This window comes from Lissotriton vulgaris, chromosome 12 (genome assembly GCF_964263255.1).
Source record: "Lissotriton vulgaris chromosome 12, aLisVul1.2, whole genome shotgun sequence".
Classification (NCBI taxonomy): Eukaryota; Metazoa; Chordata; class Amphibia; order Caudata; family Salamandridae; genus Lissotriton; species Lissotriton vulgaris.
This window is the reverse complement of record NC_141700.1, coordinates 87215126-87233498: the sequence shown is the minus strand read 5'-3', so window position 1 is coordinate 87233498 and position 18373 is coordinate 87215126. Positions and strand designations below refer to the sequence as shown.

At 45.1% G+C, this 18373-nt stretch overlaps 1 protein-coding gene across 2 annotated transcripts in view; it reads right to left on the bottom strand.

Moving 5' to 3' along the window:
- LOC147673427 (scaffold attachment factor B2-like) overlaps nt 1-18373 on the bottom strand; it is a 57543-nt gene that overhangs the window by 1124 nt on the left and 38046 nt on the right. Inside the window, exons 12-17 of one of the 2 annotated variants that reach the window (XM_086947289.1) lie at nt 17413-17498; nt 15173-15309; nt 14468-14767; nt 13790-13924; nt 6488-6530; nt 2057-2166 (exon numbers count right to left, since the gene is read on the bottom strand). In XM_086947289.1, the coding sequence (XP_086803415.1) occupies nt 2057-2166; nt 6488-6530; nt 13790-13924; nt 14468-14767; nt 15173-15309; nt 17413-17498 (811 nt within the window). The remainder of the gene's footprint in view (nt 1-2056; nt 2167-6487; nt 6531-13789; nt 13925-14467; nt 14768-15172; nt 15310-17412; nt 17499-18373) is intronic. The other variant, XM_086947290.1, reaches the window with a different exon arrangement.

The window sequence follows — 18373 nt, the reverse complement described above, 5'->3', positions numbered from 1 at the left end:
CGGCAAGCTTTAATGGAGCCTTCAGGCTTATTTGAATGCACCAATGCTGTATCAGAGCAAAGTACATCTCACTTCGACGGAGGTATCAGCACAGAAAATGTGGATTGCATGAAAATATTCACAGGTCTTCAAACTACTCGCTCAATGTCGAGCGTTGACTGCATCTCATGGAAGCTTCAATCCATAGAACCTTTTTTTTTTAATGTACTTGCTCTGCTACTTCAGGACATGAAGTGGGCTGTGTTGCAGAAACTTTAGAATGCATGGAGTTCTAACTGGTACTTCAAGTCTTCTTTAGTAGCCTCTCTCACATTCGTCCCCCAATTGTAATAGGGTTAATGCAGTTTAAACTGAATTATTTATTTTATGAATGTTGTCGTCTTTCAGGCAATTCAGCAATACTTTTCACACTTAAGAAGCATATCACCTGCTTTCTCCATTAACACTTTTGAAGATGACCTCAATTGTCCAATTAAAGAAGTCACATTTAGACTGGGGTCCTCGCCTTTTTCCACATTAAAGTCCAAGGTAGAAAAATGTAGACATTTAGCCGTACAGCAGGTTCAATCTTACCTATCCCTGAACCGGGTTAGGACCCAGACATGGGAACAAAAGTTTTAAAAGGATTTCCAAAGAGGTATAGTGGTAGTTATAATGGATTGGTCAGGCGCAATCACGGACCACACTAAACTTGCTTAGAGTAAAATGACATATCTCCCTTTTTTCTCAGACACTAGGGATCCTCTATCAAACGTAAAGTCTCATCCAGAGTGGTATACTATCCAACGAGGACGAGAGTTCTATATGGACAATTAGGCACTCTTCAGGTAAACTGGCAAGCTGGGCAGAAGACTTCTTGTTTCCATTTAGAATATCCCATTTCCAAGATACCAGACTATGCTCAATCTTAGCCAGATAAGTAAATAAGTGATTGATACACTTTCAAGTGAGTGGAGCTATAGCGATTTTGCCAAAGAGAGACTCCAGATATGGACCCAGCAGACCCTTTGAATGCAATACATGCTTTGTAAAAATGCTTTCCATTCAGTCCCAAAACCAAATTTTGAATTCTAGCAGACTGTTCCAAAGGAACGTCCGAAAGACAGGTCTATTCACGGTATTTTGTTCAGACTGGTGTAGTCTCTTTACAACACTTCTCGAAAGCAGATTTGAGATTATTTTGTTGGGGTACCCATCTCATAACTCAAATGAGTATGACAGTTCATACTGGAACTAGTTAGGCGTTATTTCTTTAGATGACCAGTACCCTACATGAGAGCCTATTATATAGACTTTCCCAAAAAAAACTATGAAAATTACTACAATTAATGTCACCCTCATTTCAAAATATCAAGATTCTTATAAGTGAATGACCAAATTCAAGAAACCTACTCTGAGACGTACTGTATTGGAAACTCACAAACGAGCAGTGATCAAAGGCGGCAAGGATCAGAACAGCATAAGATTTCAAAATGAAGGAATAAAACACCATGATTAAGTAGAGCTGAAGCCATGTAAAGCAAGTGCAATATCAAGCTGTTGAAGTGCGTCAGCAAATGATGAATAATAAGCATATCAAAATCAAGTTGATGTAAAAGTTCAGAAACATTAACTTACAAACAACATAGGACAGGGATATAGTTTGAGGCTTGCTTTTGAATGCATTACGCAGAGTTCACAGATGAAGGTCAAGTTTACATTTGTGAACCTAGTCACAAAGTGGTTAAAATCTACTGTTAAAGAAGGGCTTAAGTCATGGTGATCAAACTTATTTTAAGATGACCAATGTGACAAAGCCATCTGTGCCATTTCTACCAATTTGAAGCTCAGAAATATCTAGACTGCCGAACGGAAAAAGAAAATGTGATGCATTAGAACAAGTGCAATTGCATATGCAAGAGGAATGTTCTATACACCTAGTGAAGGTATACTACCTAGCAACTGTGTACTAGTTATTGCAGATTTACCTTCATTTATTTGTATTTAGGATTAAAATCAGTGGCATGAGAAAAAGCGAGGTGTGGTTTTAACACTTTAGAATGAAACCAGTACTAACCTGCCTGTTGACTGAATTCCTCTAGATTCACTGATTCTTTTGTCGGAACCAAAACTAGACCACCCATCGCGTCCATGACGTTCTGTTGCTCCATGACGATCCGCATAATGCTGAAAAGTAGAAGTAGGTTCCTCAATTTGATAATCATGCATTCAAATCTAAAGGAGCTACACCTTTTCAAAAATACTCAGGTGGCTTTCAGGTCTGTTACGACTTACACCGAACTGTTCAATTGTCCTGAAGGACACAGATTTGTTAAGAATGAGCATAAGACAGTATTTCTGTTTTGAGGGTTTGAAATAGCCCCTTTTAGGTCTTGCTTCTAGGTCTTGCTGCCAGCACAGGCTTCAGTTTCTCCAAGATGGCCCCTGCTGGGCAAATACTGCACTGGACCAAGTATAAAGGCCCCCTTAGAAAGAGTTCAGATCAATAATCCGCCATTGAAGTACATAACTGTACGGTAGTGTGCAGATTGCTCTAAGTGCCTAAACAGGAATACCTGACATTTCAAAGAAGTTTTGTCATGGACGCACCATACCCCTAAATTACAGTTCTATCTGGACCAGGTCTCTGCTCAACTAAGCTATCAAAACAACTAAGCTATCAAAACAAGTCCAAATAAACATCTGAAAAGCAGTTGTTACTAACAAAATGAAGTAATTTACAAAGATCTACAACAAAATCACCACCCTTAAAATCTCAGCAAACTCAGCCTCTAAATGTTTTAGAACTACTAAGTTTCAAGACCACAGGCCTGGCCTGGTTTAAAAAATGCATTATACATCCATAAACATGGCATCAGCAGATTCAGTAGATTAAATGCCAGAAGAACAGTGAATCCCTAATATTTTTTATTATCGGTTGACTGGAGGACTGGGAGTGGCCTTTCAACTTCACTAAATCAACTAAGTTCTGGAAGCCATAGAGGGTGGCAATTGCACCATCTTATTCTCAAATTGCATGAATGTCCATAATAAAAAGTGAAGTAGTGTAAAAAGCAGTGCTGCTTCAAATCACACACAAGAGTGCCAAGTTAGGATTTAAATAAGAAAAAATCTTCAAGGCAAATAAGTAAATGTGTCATACCGTGATCCATTTAGGACTCCAAAACACTCCCACGTGGTGAAATGTATCACAAGTATCTCCGGCCTGACACAGATTTCCCATGACATTTTTCTGCTTTTGTCCACTGAAAATGTGTAATGTAGCACCTAAACTGCCTGTGGATTGGCTGAGGAGTAATGTCTTCTACCCCAAGCGAGCGCCTTAATAGAGATAGCCTTAATCGTGATCACTTGCGGACGTGGACTATCTCAACTGGCTGGTTAATGATTTGCAGGGATGACATTCTCACCTTAAATATCACAGGCTAACTGCATCCACTACTTTCATGCCACATAAGAAAGAATCTAAACTGGGAGAATTTAACAGTTAACTAATTATTATTAAGTTGCTGCAAAAAGATGCTGGCAAGACCACTGCCGAATATCAGTAACTGTCTACACTCAACTCAGCTTTGACACCAAGAAGATTAAGCAAACCATCTAAAGCCAAACTAGTAAAAAAAAAAAAAAAAAAAAAAAAAAAGAAATAAGACTGTGGTAATCAACCACTAGAGCAGAATTCTAGATAACAGACGTGGATAGGTTAACAGCAATCTGATACCTAGTTTTAAAAAAAGCACCAATCTGGGCCTTTATCAATTCCTTCTACTATCATGAGTAAGTTTACTCAAAGGGACTGCCACGAGCATGTCTGTTCAAATGCCTAAGGTTTATTGAGTAGCATGGTGCGTGAGTAGGTTCATTTTGGAGACAGTGTACTATCTACAGCCACCATGTCCTTGAGCAAGATTAACAATCTTAAATTTTATTTTGGATAATCACTGAATGATAGTTTTTTAGATTAAGCAGAGCCCCAAACTACACCAGATCGTGGATATAAAAGTAAGCCACAAAGCTCACAGAACGAATGAGTAACACTGGAAGGTGCAAAGAACACCCAAATGACCCATCAAAATAGTGGAACCATTTTTCAAAATAATGGTTAGATCTTTGCCGGAAGCAAACGCAAGTCTCATCTTTTTATAGCCTTGAGTGCCATTAATTAGAACCATTGTCAAAAATCAGTAAGCTGTACGATGCATCTATTCTTGTTCGAACTGGCTACAAGACAATATCTATAGCCATGCAAGTCTGACAAGCCTGATGCTGAACCTAGTGACTAAGATTATCTTCTTATAGAGGACACCACACCGTCCAAATAAGTTTACCACGGTTTCAAAGCGCAGGGACCGTAAAGGAAAGACCTGGGCACAAAGCTAGGGAGGAATGTTAAGGTGGTCACTGCAACCGTCCAGGTAATAAGCAAAAAGATACCCCTCCCAAACAAACTTTAAATGCACAGGTGTACTATACATTATGTGTTAAAAATATTCAAACAGTTTACATCAAACAAAATCACTTCGTCCTGACTGCATCATTCATAGAATGAAGTTTTAGCTAGGTGAATAAAACAAAGCATGCCAACCTGCCCAAAAACAAACTCTTTATGACATGATTCTAGGATGGTGCCACTTTATAACATCTCAGTAGCAAAAATTCATACTGAGATGCCCAAAGACCATGCTCTTGATTATCGTAAATTAGAATGCAACACCGCCCCTTTCTCAAATCAATGACCACCTAGACCATACAACACCACTAGCAGTTTTGTTCACATGAGGACTGAGATTAAAGAAAACCACAAACTCCCTAATGTAAATACCCTATCCCTCCTTCAGGAAGCCAAGTGCTCATTTAAACTTTAAAGATGAGACTCCCAATGCGCTTTTCAGGAGGTGCCATTTCAAGCATGTAACAAAGGTCAACTGAACCTGTAGAGTGTTCAAGAGAATCTTATACTGGTATTTACAAGGACCTTTCCCCAGAGAATTAGTTTGAACTTGGTTGAGAACATACCTGTACTGAAACCAACCTAGGACATTGGAAGAAATGCCAGTTCGTGAGCTGGCTTAGGATACCTTAGCTTCCCGGCCCTGCTAAGATTTAACTTTAGCTCGACACGGAGCCAAAAAGAACACATTCAGATGGACCGAGGGACATTGGGTGTGGTAACGACAGATCACAACCGCCTTAAAAGCTTCTGTTTGCTCCTGGCTTGCTACAGTAGATTCTTTATGAAGTTAGATCCTTTATTAAGACTGTTTCTGCACCACTGGATCCAGAGACTTTGTCGCAGCACTAACTGGCAATGCTGCATAGCTCCAAAAACGTGTTACTCGAAGAATACTTAAAATAAACTTAGAAATCAAGTTGAGCAGACAGCTGTACTTCTTAAAATGTCTTTGAAAAAAGAAGAGTGGATGCTACTGGTCAATGTTTTGTCCTGTTGTAGATCCTAGTCGGTATACTGCTGAGACGAAAAGTAATGTTCCAACTTGATAGGCAGGCCGTGCTGCAGGAATGTATCCAGGTGAATTAAAAACGATGGCATTGCTCGTTAAATTAAATACCAGCTAAGGAGATGCGCTGATCAGGTGGGATGCAGTAATTTATGGACATTCTAAGTGAGACATTCTTGGTCCGGGACAGCAGCAACAGCAGAACTACATTTGTACAACCTCATGCCTATATTCTGCAAGCACAAAGGGCCCAGACATTTAACTCAGTTTCACGATTTACAATATGAACAGCAGAAACGTGAATTTGAAGAGAAACTGAGTGAACACGTCAATGCTCAGCGAGATGATAAGACAAGACTATTTCAGATCCACCTACACAACAGCACAACGTAAAGCAACTCAAAAAGATCTACACTTCAAAGCTGTTGGCCCCATTACGTCAAATATCAAAACTGAAGGGGTTTGGGTTTAAAAGGGTGATCATCAGAGCACACTAAAGACCAAAGGAGCAAAGTACAGAAATGTTCAGCACCATTTTCCATCTATCAAGCCAGCATTATCCAGTGTGGTCCAGCTCTCACTCCATTCCACCAACAGTATGCACAAGTAGCACAGAGCCCACATAAATCAATGGGATAATATTACAGAAAGATTCAAGGCAGAATTATTCTAAAAAATGGAAAATGGACAAGTGCACTTGTTCAGAAAGTTTTTGCACCGAATTGATGCTCACACTTGCAATTTTTTTTCTGATAATGTCGCCCTCCAGTCTTCACAAGCAACGTTGTAATGGACATTTCTTTTTTTTTTTTTTTACTGTGCTAGTACATACGTGGATCCTCAAGTGGGAGTAGTCCAAGTTAAGGGGGCTATATTTAGTTAAATAACTGACCAGGGAAAACAAGTTGGAAACATCTCAGAAAAGTAAATTTGTTGATATTTAGGATTGAATTAAATTTAATTACCATTGCATACAAAAAGCCATGCGCATCCCAATACTAACAAATATAACGAAAATTGTTACTCACTTGACTATCTCGGTCTGTCAAAGAAGATCGTGAACTTTCTCGCCTAGGTAAAAAAAAAATTACATTATAATAGAATGACATGTACAGTTTTTTTTATAACAGATCTATATGTTGGTCTGCCATAGCAAAGACCATAGTAATGGCCAACCAATGTACTCGGTCATCACTAGTACATTGCCAAAATAAGCATATCACTCAATGTACCCAGTGCAAGAAAATTCAAGTTTTTACAAAAAGGTAAACCATCTTCTTGAGGTACAAATCACATGGTTGTTACGTGCAGTATGCAATATAGTACTGGAAACTCCCTAAGCAGTTAGTAGCAGCCGCTAAGATGGAAGGAGTAGTTAATTTTCTGTAACTCAAGTTCTGTAGTAGGGGTATCTCTGTTATAGTCCTAATCTAGTGAATAGTCCCGCCTTTGTGCGTGGACCCCGGAGCAATCAAAAATCTCTCAAAGTGTCGAAAAAAAATGCATAACTGCAAAGACACGAGAATTTAAAGACCTATAATGCAGCCTTTAACAGGCTACACTGTCCAGTACTTCAGCTAGAAATTCCACCAAAAAATCCACAAAACAGCACAGCCTGTCCAGATATCCCTTCCCTTCAGCAAAAAACCCTCTGGAATGATAGAGAGGAAGACATGGACAGACAAGACCCATAGGCTGCCATTATGTGGCTCAGAACAGGATACTGTGCCTTTAAGAGAACTTTCCAGAACTCACTCAGTATCCCAGAATGCACAGCAGGTCCCTTTTACTTTCAGTTCTTTTTGAAGGCGGAACACGGCAGACCTGTAGCATTCCTTACATGAATATCTTTCTCCACCGGGGAGGAGGGCAGGCGCTTATGACTATAACAGAGATACCCCTATTACAGAAATGGAGTTACAGGACAAACTACTCCTTCTGTAGTAGGGGATCTCTGTGTATAGTCATAATCTAGTGAATAGAATGGCAAGACCATCCCCACAACAAAGCGGCAGTGGAGAAAGGAAACCAACACCACTTATTGTGCGAACAAATTCCGCAGCGAAGCCTGTCCAACCTGAGCATCCGCTCTGACATCAGTGTCCAGAAAGTAATGCTTAGCAAAGGTATGAACAGACTTCCAAGTGGCGGCCTTGCAAATTTCTGCAATCGGCACATTACAAAGCAAGGCTGTCGTGGCAGCCTTGCCCCTGGTGGAATGAGCCTTAGGCTTACCTCCTACGGTCTTATTAGCTTTCTGGTAACACAGCTGTATGCAGGACACAATCCACCTAGAGATGGACTGCTTAGAGGTCGCAAGACCCGTCCTGACCGATCCGTAATTGATAAACTGGTCTGACCTACAAATACCTTTGGTCTTATCCAGATAAAATTTCAACACACTCCTAACATCCAGGGAATGTAGAGACCTTTCCGCAGGAGAAGAAGGGTTCTGAAAAAACGTAGGCAAAGTTATAGTCTGGTTGACATGAAAATCAGAAATAACCTTGGGAAGAAATTTAGGGTGAGTACGCATAACAACCATAGCAGCATGAAATACAGTATAAGGTTCATTACAACACAGCGCCTGAATTTCACTCACCCTGCGGGCCGATGTAATGGCCACAAGGAACGCCGCCTTCCAGGACAGGTGCTGCAACGAAGACTTCTGAATGGGTTCAAAAGGCTCCTTCATCAAACTGGACAGCACCACATTCAATTCCCATGAAGGCGAAGGAAGCCTGAAAGGAGGGAACACTTTCTTCAAGCCTTCCAAAAAGTCTTTGATTACAGGGATCTGGAAGAAGGAAGTCTGTGAAGGGCTCCTCCTGTAGGCAGTCAATGCAGCGAGATGAACCTTAATAAAAATGAACATTAAGGCCAGACCGCGCCAAATGCAGAAGGTAAGTAAGGATGACATCTTCCTTGCACGTCGTTGGGTCAAAGTTCTTGGACACACACCAGATACAAAACCTCTTCCACCTGTAAGCATAAGAAGTCCGAGTGGAAGGTCGCTTAGACTCCTTCAGTATGTCCATGCAATCTTCGGGCAGATTCAAATGGCCATATTGCGCACTCTCTCAGGAGCCATGCCGCCAAACTCAAGGACGAGAGGTTGGGGTGCAACATCTGCCCCCCCGAACTTCGCGAGAATGTCCGGCCTGCACCGCAGCCGTATGTGCGGAAGGAGAGACCGGTGTAGAAGGTGCGTGAACCACCACTGCCTGGGCCACTCCGGGGCAATCAGGATCATCCGTGCCCTGGACCGGGACAGCTTGATGAGCACCGCTGGAATCCGGGGAATGGGCGGAAAAGCGTAAACAAAGCTGTTCGACCAGTTGATCCAGAGTGCATTCCCCAGCGTCCCTTGCTGGTAGTACCTGGAGGCGAAGTCTCGGCATTTGCTGTTTTCGGCGGTGGCGAACAGAGCTACGTCTGGAGTCCCCCACCTTTCGATGACTTCTCTTAGTACGTCGTTTATGACCCATTCGTGGTTTTCCTGAATCAGTCTGCTCAGTGTGTCTGCCTGAACATTCTGCACACCTGGTAGATGGGTAGCCGCTATAGTCAATTCTCTGGCCAGAAGCCAGTGCCAGATAGTCTGCGCCTCCAGAGACAGGGTGTGCGATCTCGACCCCCCCTGCTTGTTGAGGTAATACATTGTGGTCGTATTGTCCGTCTGTACAAGCAGAGAGTTGGTCTGGAAGGACGGATGAAAGGCCTTCAGTGCCAAGTGAACAGCTCCGAGTTCCAGGAAATTGATGTGATACGTGGACTCCGTCTGAGACCACGTTCCTTGAATCTGTAAGTCCCCCGAATGCGCCCCCCAGCCTTGGAGAGAAGCATCCGTCACGATAGTCTGAGTAGGAATGTCCTTGTGGAAGGGAACCCCTCTAAGGAGATTCTCCGCTGAACACCACCACTTCAGAGACTGAAGAGCATGCCGAGACAGTCGTATCTTGTCGTCCCAAGATACTCTCCTCTGGTCCCATTGGTCCTCCAAGCACTCCTGCAGAGGTCTCGTGTAGTCGTGCATGAGGAGTGAAGAAGATACAAGAGGCCATCGACCCCAGTGGAGAAGACACCGTCCTCACTGTTGTAGATGGAGAGGTCATAAGAGCCTTAGCCTTCCGAAGGATCGATCACCGTCGCTCCTCCGAAGGAGACACGCTTGCTGACCGCGTATTGATGGTGGCTCCCAAGTACTGAATGCACTGGACCGGGATCGGGACAGACTTGGACATGTTGATGTGCAACCCCAACTTGTTCAAGAGAACGACGTCTTCAGGAAGTCTGCTTGAGCTTCTGAGAAGGAGGAGGCCTTGATCAACCAATCGTCCAGGTACGGGTAGACAAACACCTTGTTCTTCCTGAGGTGTGCCGCTACCACTGCCATGCACTTCGAGAATGTCCTGGGCGCAGATCTCAGCCCGAATGGCAGCACTGTGTATTGATAATGGTTGGTGCCAACTTGAAATCGCAGAAACTTCCTGTGTTTGTACGCGATGGGCACGTGGAAGTAAGCATCCTGTAGGTCTATGGCACAAAGCCAGTCCCCCTGTTGCAACTGAGGAAAAATCTGATGCACCGACAGCATGCAAAACTTCTGCGAATCCACTTGTTTGCCTGCCGCAAGTCCAGAATTGGCCTGAACTCGTTCTTGTCCTTCTTGCGAACCAGGAAGAACCGGGAGTACAGACCTCTTCCTCTTTGAGACGGAGGTACGTCTATCGCCCTTTTCCTTAGCAGGATATCGGCCTCCGCCTGGAGCTCGCGCAGCTGATACTGCGAGCTGACCGGAGGGATCGCTGGAGGAGGGCTGATGAACCGAAGACTATCCATTGCAAACAATATTCAGCACCCACTTGTCCAGAGTAATTTTTCTCCAGAAAAAATTGAACGCTTCCCCCCACCGGAGCGGGTAACGGATGATGGGGAAGTAATCGCTCAGGGTCGAGACCCGGCCGGGCCCTTGTTCGCGGTAGAGGACTGCTGTCCTCTACCCTTTTGCAGTTTCTGGAAGGGTATCCGGAACTGCTGCTGTTGCTGCTGCTGTCCCGACGACTGCCCCCGTCCTCTTCCTGTGCACCAAACCGCCTTTGGAACAGTCGGTAGGCTCTTTTCTTTGGGCTTCTCCAAGCCCACAGCCGTAAGGGTCTCCGCCTCTGCCTTCATGCGGGCCATCTCGTCATCAGCGCGTTTCCCGAAAAGGGTCTCCCCAGAAAACGGCAGATTGGCCACCCACTGCTGGGCCTCCGGCTTTAGTGGCGTGAGCCTTAGCCAGGCATGCCGCCGCTGATTGATTCCATGGCAGTAACCATGTGCTGCCAATAGGGAGGTGTCCGCCGCTGCACTGATCACCTGGTTTGATACCAGCATCCCTTTCTTGAGGATCTCCTGGAAGTCCTCCCTCTTGTCTTTCGGTAGCAGTTGCACGAACTGTAGCAGGGAGTCCCACAGCGCCCTATCGTACCGGCCCAGCAGAGCTATATCGCTGGCCGCCTGCATGGCTGCGGAAGCGGTCCCATGTGCTTTCCTGCCCGCTGAGTCGATCCACCGACTTCATCCGGCGGCACCGTGGATGACTGGGAGGTAGAATGCAATTTCCTTGTCGCCGCCACTATCACAGAATCCAGTACCGGATCCACTCTCAGAAAGGCAGGGTCCGAACCCGGGGCCCTGTACTTCTTTAGAAGCTGGGACGGAGCGGCCTTCACCACCGCTGGTGTGAGGAACAGCTCCTCCGCAGGTTCCTTCAATCCAGGCACCAGAGGCAGAAGAGGGCGAGACAAGTGCTTCTTGTGAAGCGTCTCGAAGATCACGGACGTCGTAGGTTTTGGAGCCGTCACCGTGATACCCAACTTCGCAGCTCCCCTCAGGAGAACTTCCTGGAATGTGGCAATGTCGTCCACTGGAGAGATCCTGGTCTCAGGAGAGTCCGATCAGGTCGGTGAGTAGGAACGGGTCCTGTAAAAGTCTGTGCGGGACCTAGACTCTCGCCTCCTATGGCGACGCCTAGATCTGGTGGAGGATCTAGGACTACTCCTTGATCTTCCTCTCCGCCCGGAGCGTGAACGGGACCTTCATGGCCGAGGACGGTCCACCGGAACGGGTGACTTGGGTTTGGACGGAGCCTTCGGTCTAGGTGTACCCTTGGGAGGCGTCGGAAGCTTGGGTAACGAAGTCGACCTCTGTGGAACCGGAAGTGGCTTCTCGGGGAACCCTGACCCAGGTTGCGGTGGAGGCAACGGAGGTAGAGTAGGAATCCTTGGAGGGGGACCCCTCAGTAACGGAAGAGGGGGGAGACACCTTCCCCGACGGGGTATACACCTCGGAATACACCGAGTTCGGCGAACCCCCTTCTCTTCCAGCCTGGGACGTAGGCGAACCTCCCACGGCGTCAGGTCTACTTCCAGCCCTTTTCGGCGTCGAAGAACGGCGACCATACGGCGAGCGTCGGCCCCTCGACGTCGGGCGTCTTTCTCGGCGTCGAACGCCTTTTGCGCATCGGCGTCGAACGCCTTTTGCGCCTCGCCGGCGACCTCCTGCGCCTCGACGGCGACCTCCTGCGCCTCGACGGCGACCTGTCATGTACCTGATCAGTACAAGGAGGCAGGTGAAATGTTGATTCAGGAGGGGAAGCTGATCACCAACGCTTCTATCAAATGTGCGCTGGACGTGGCTGATACCGCCTCCAGGGCAATCAACACTAGCGTGTTGCTGAGGAGACATGCATGGCTTAGAATATCAGGATTCAAACCAGATATACAGACAACCATCCTGAACCAAACAGTTAATCCTGACCACCTGTTTGGCCCCGAGGTGGATGCGACACTTGAAAAAATGAAGAAAGACAGTGCCCATGCGCACTGTAGTCCAGGGGAGGAGCCACCTATCTCATGATACTTCGAAGACTCTTCCAGGACAACAATGTGCAATCATCCGAACCCAACACTAGGCGGCGATCTATGCACAGATATGAATTCAGCAGCCCACATGCCTCGAACCTCCTGTGCCTCGACGGCGACCTCCTGTGCCTCGACGGCGACTTCGGCGGAGAGGACCTCACTGACGAAGTCCACCTCCTCTTCGCCGACGGCGAACGGCGGTATCGCCTCGACGGCGAGCGCCGACGCCTGGCTTGCCGATGCCGATCGCTCGACGCCGACGATGAAGACGAAGAAACAGTCACCGGGGACCTTGAAGGTCTAGTGATATCCCTCGACGTCGTTCAGTCTCAGACGATGGGGAACAGACCGCAGTCATTCCTCTCAACGCCGTAGTGGGCGCAATGGACCCAGGCGGAGAATGGTGACGCTTGCTGGTCTTCCTGCCCCTGGGGAGCCCCCCAGAGGCCTCAGCATGGGCAGAAGAAGCCCCTCCAGACCCACCTTGTGCCTTCAGTCTTTTTTTCTTCGAGACCCTGAAGTCTGATCTTCTTCCTTTCCCTCCGGGTCCTTCCAGAGAAGCCTTGGCAGATAACACTCCTCTGGAACATGAGAAGCTGGAAGGCAGAGGATACACACCTCCTGGTAGTCCGACCTGGCCTTTTTCCTGGAGCACTCCGGGCATTTGTCGAATAAGGCAGGTATATTCGACAAAAACAGAGTGAGAAAACCAAGAAGAAAAGCCCCACAGCACAATAAAGTACTCAAACTTGTGAAAATTAGAGAAAAACACCAAATAAATCCCAAAAAGGGAGAGCTCAATGCTCCAGGGTCCTGCTACCAGGAGCCGGAAAAAAGAACTGAAAGAAAGAGGGACCTGCAGGGCATTCTGGGATACTGTGAAGTTCTGGAAAGTTCTCTTAAAGGCACAGTATCCTGTTCTGAGCCACATAATGGCAGCCTATGGGTCTTGTCTGTCCATGTCTTCCTCTCTATCATTCCAGAGGGTTTTTTGCTGAAGGCAAGGGAAATCTGGACAGGCTGTGCTGTTTTGTGGATTTTTTGGTGGGATTTCTAGCTGAAGTACTGGACCGTGTAGCCTGTTATAGGCTGCATTATATGTCTTTAAATTCTCTCTTAAGTGTCTTTGCAGTTATGCATTTTTTCGACACTTTAGAGATTATTGTTGATTGCTCCGGGGTCCACGCACATGGGCGGGACTATTCACTTGATTATGACTATAACAGAGATCCCCTACTACAGAAGAAATGTTCCCAGTCCCAGTGTGGTGTAACCACCACTATAGATGGGAAGTTCGTTATATTGGAAGTCCCTGTAGCTATTCATGTTAATTACTTTTCTCACTCAAATTATATTTTTTAATGGGAATATTAGTTAAATTAGGCAACCAATGACTTATTTGCAAGCAAGGATCACACCCACCTGTCAAGATCATCTGGATATCTACTGCGATCCCCTCTGGAATCATATTCATGAAATCGATCTGAACGGCTTAAATCCGAGCGGTAACGGTCATCCACGGCCATCCTCTTCGCCTCTGGCCAGTAATCATCACGCCTGGAAAGAATTCAAAAGGTTAACTATTGTACCTTGATGTCAGTCTTAAAAAAAAAACTAGATACACCCCTGCATTCTACGCCTCGCCGCAAGCTTGGTCATTGGGTTTTCTAAAGTAAAAGATGTACTGCCATATAGATTCCTGCACTGAAATGACATTTCCCAGCTCTAACTAGCCTGCCTTAAAATAACTATGCTGGGTAACGACTGAGTAGTTTTTGCAAATGCAGTTTTTTTAATCGTAAAAAAATAAATAAAAGTGCGCTCCTATGGCTAAAATAACTGAAAAAATAAAAAGGCCTCTTCAGTCACAGATTCATGAAGCAAAAACTGAAAAGCAATGGTAAAACGTAACATTTCAAAAATTAATTCGGAATGTTACTGAGTTGATCCACACCGGATTTCTGATCAGATTGGTAACCTTAAAATCAAATCCCAATAAACAGGTCATTTTAAAAAGTGACAAGAACAGCAGTACCGATTTTGAAATGCACCACATTTCCAGCCCCCCAAAGCAGGGAAGCCGCGGTGCCCCATCCGTACCTGCCGTCGAGGTCATAGGGCCTCCTGGTGGCGGACCTGCGCTCCTGCTCGTAGCGCAGCTGCTCCTCCTGCCGGCGCAGCTCGTCCCTCTCCCTCTGGATGCGGAGCTGCTCGCGCCTCCGCTCCTGCTCGATGCGCTTCCTCTCCATCTCAAGGCGTTCTCGCTCCATGCGCTCTCTCTCGAGGCGGGTTCGCTCGAACTCCAGCCTCTCGCGCTCCCTGTGAAGCCGGTCGCGCTCTTCCCGCTCGTCTCTCTCGCGGAGCATCCTGATGCGTTCTCTGTCTCGTCGCTCACGGTCTCTATGGGAGAACACCAAAAAGAAGCGGATCAGGACCAATTTTATCCATGTGCATAAGAAAAAAACACGAAGCAGCAAGCACAGACATGCATGTTCAATCTTCAGACCCACTTCTTCGCACGAGGGAGCCCTAGTAGGCTAAATGAATACAAATCGCCCTGCTAAGTGTAAAGAGGACACCGACAAGGGAGCCTATTCATTTGAAGTGCAGTATTAATGTACTACTAAAACTTCACAATGGTAGCCAGTTGCAAAAAGTGTGGTTTAATTTGGAAAAATGCCCTTGCTAGGCAGTATTAATGTACAAATATGTTCTTAATGTGTCAGTTGTGGCTTAGACTTAACATTGCTGTTGAATTCAAATAACTAAATGAAAGTTCTTGTGACAATTAGCATCCCAACTTACCGTCTCCTTTCCATTTCTCGAATATCACGTTCCCTCTGTCTCTGGCGTTCACGATCACGCTGCTCTTTGATTTTATCAAATGACAAAATATTTTTCTTCTCTTTGCTGTCAGTCTTTCGATCCTGGCTCTTTGTAGTCTATAGATGTAAAAAAAAAAAAAAAGCCAAACCATAAAACGAAGGAGCCTGTGTGTAAATGGCTTATTCAAAAGTACCAACAAATACAAAAATGTGGAGAGGGTCTAAGGGGAAACTAGATTTATAAACCAACTAGCACCCTGTCCCCCAACTGAAATATTAAACACTAAAGGGGATGCTAAGGGTCTCAAACAGTACTGTGGAAAAAGCTAAACACTCAAAAGTAGTGTAAGGTAAGAAAGTAAGTGGGCCGAGCCAAAGGAGAGAGGAAAAGCACAAGAAAGAATACCCATCAGCCCACTTACTTTCTTACCTTACACTACTTTTGAGTGTTTAGCTTTTTCCACAGTACTGTTTGAGACCCTTAGCATCCCCTTTAGTGTGGTTATTCAAAAGTACAGCAGAAGTTCACAGTAATTACCCAGTTTATCCAAGGAAGTGTATCGGACAAAGCCCAAGGAAAAAAAGCATCCTGCCTGCTCTGGTTTATTCCAGGGCTGATCATTTTATTTCAAATCAGTCTTAACTGTGGGAGCATACAAAGCATGGGTGGCAGTCGACATTACTTTCTGCATCAACTCCATACTAGGCAGAGGTATCCCCCAGGAAAGAGCTATGCAGGGTCTTGGGCCTTGCTTTGGGAACATTATGCACCACTTCCAGGATAGTAACCGAAGAGATTTATAAGAGCAATACAAGCAACAAGTCTAAATATGGGAGTCTGGTCAAATACAAGGAGTGGATCAAATGTGTGGTATGCACACGTGAATTGGGTTAAAAAGTTCCTGCATGAGTTAGGAGTAGTTTGTCCTGTAACTTCAGTTCTGTAGTATGGGTATCTCTACCGGTCTTGCTACCTCATAACAGTCCATCTCGAGGTGGATTGTGTCCTGTATACAATTGTGTTACCAGAAGGCTAATAAGACCTTAGTGGGTAGACCTAAGGCTCATTCCACCAGGGGCAAAGCTGCCACGACTGCTTTGCTACGTAATGTTCCAATTGCAGAAATCTGCAAGGCGGCCACTTGGAAGTCGGTCCATACCTTTGCTAAGCATTACTGTCTGGACACTGATGCCAGGACAGACGCTCAGGTTGGGCAGGCTTAGTTGCGAAATCTGTTTGCACAGTAGTGGTGTTATTTCCCTTCTCTCCACCGCCGCTTTGGTGTGGGGATGGGCTTGCCATTCTATTCACTAGATGACTATACACAGATCCCCTACTACAGAAGGAGTAGATTGTCCTGTAACTCCATTTCTGTAATAGGGGTATCTCTGTTATAGTCATAAGCGCCTGCCCTCCTCCCCGGTGGAGAAAGATATTGATGTAAGGAATGCTACAGGTCTGCCGTGTTCCGCCTTCAAAAAGAACTGAAAGTAAAAGGGACCTGCTGTGCATTCTGGGATACTGAGTCAGTTCTGGAAAGTTCTCTTAAAGGCACAGTATCCTGTTCTGAGCCACATAATGGCAGCCTATGGAGCTTGTCTGTTTACGACTTTCTCTATCATTCCAGAGGCTTCTGCTGGTAGGGGAAGGTGTTTTTCTCTGATCTGTTTGAGGGTTTATGGTGGAATTTCTAGTTGAAGTACTGGACAGTGTAGCCTGTGGATATAGGCTGCATTATCTGTCTTTAAATTCCCTCTTAAGTGTCTGTGCAGGTCTGCAATTTGACAATTCAAGAGATTTTTGATTGCTCCGGGGTCCACGCACATGGGCAGAACTATTTTGGACTAGTGCCTGTTAACACAACAGCCATGGTAGTTTTTTTTATAGTCTAGAGTGTCAGGTAAGTCTCCCACTGCAAACTGTATTTAAAGATGGCAGAAGAGAATCATTTTCAAAGTGATTGGCAACGGTTTAACCTAATGCATCCATTCTTTTTCACATAACAAATTATTTGGCTTACTGCTACAACAATGCAAGAAGTTTACCAACAAAAGTGATCAGTTATAAAGCGGTCTCTATTCAATAATTGGACTTTAAGTCAGTACCTGCTAGTGGATAAGAAAGTGTTCACTTATCCAAAGCCTCTCAAAGCTTACTGATAACCTATCGTATTCTGATGCAGTTTGGAAACCAATTATAAGTAACTGAATGGTACTTACCCTCTCTTTAGAAGCAGTTGTTTTTAAACTAATGACAGGCTCCCCTTTAGATTTATCCATAACCACTGTCCTTGCTCCTCTGCTTCCTAAATAAATTAAAGAAAACTCAGTTAACATGGCAAATTCACATATATAGTTAGATGGCATGCAATATAAAAAGTCGTCTAATTTAAAAAATATTGCAAATACATAAAAGTACATTTTTAATTTTACAACTTAAAATTTAGTACTTTAAGATGGATGTGGTACGGTTCTTTAAAATCATGCAAGTTATCAAGTATTAATACTATATGATAGTAAGTGATATACATTAACATTACAAGTGGCTATTCTCAGAAGGATTGGGATACCTTTATTAAAAAAAAGCAGCCAGTTATTTGAGTCTGCACCTTTCAAACCCGCTTGTATCGTTTCAGTGGAAGGATGGTCTATAAAACGTTCACCTTTGTTTCGAGTGCCTTACAACTGTTGATAATATGGAGCAATCAATCTCTATGTCTACTTTACACAATCTGCATGCGATTAGTCTCACCAAGTCAGCCTTAGTGAAAGTCCATATTTGGTAGCAAGAAAATATTGCTCTGATAAGCACTTTTCCCCGGAGTGGATTGTCACAGTAACTAGGCTTGAATGGTTCACATGTATTTAATATATTACCATCCTGATAGGACGTGCCTCTCACCACGCTTGACCACACCCACCCTGCCCTCAGCCCTTGCCCACCCGACCTCCATGAAAAGGTATTTTGCCTGCTTTAGTGGTGGCTCTTTAGGGTGCCGAAAGGGGGCAAGAGATGTGCACTTTTACCAGACAGCCGATGTGCGAGCTCACGACATCTCTGCTCTGGCGTGCTCAGCTTGCCCCCAGACACGCATACGGCTTGCTTGCAGCGTTCCTTCATTTTCTCCTCTCGGGTACTATTAAACATATCAATGTAGAAGGTGGAGCCCCAACCGCGTCA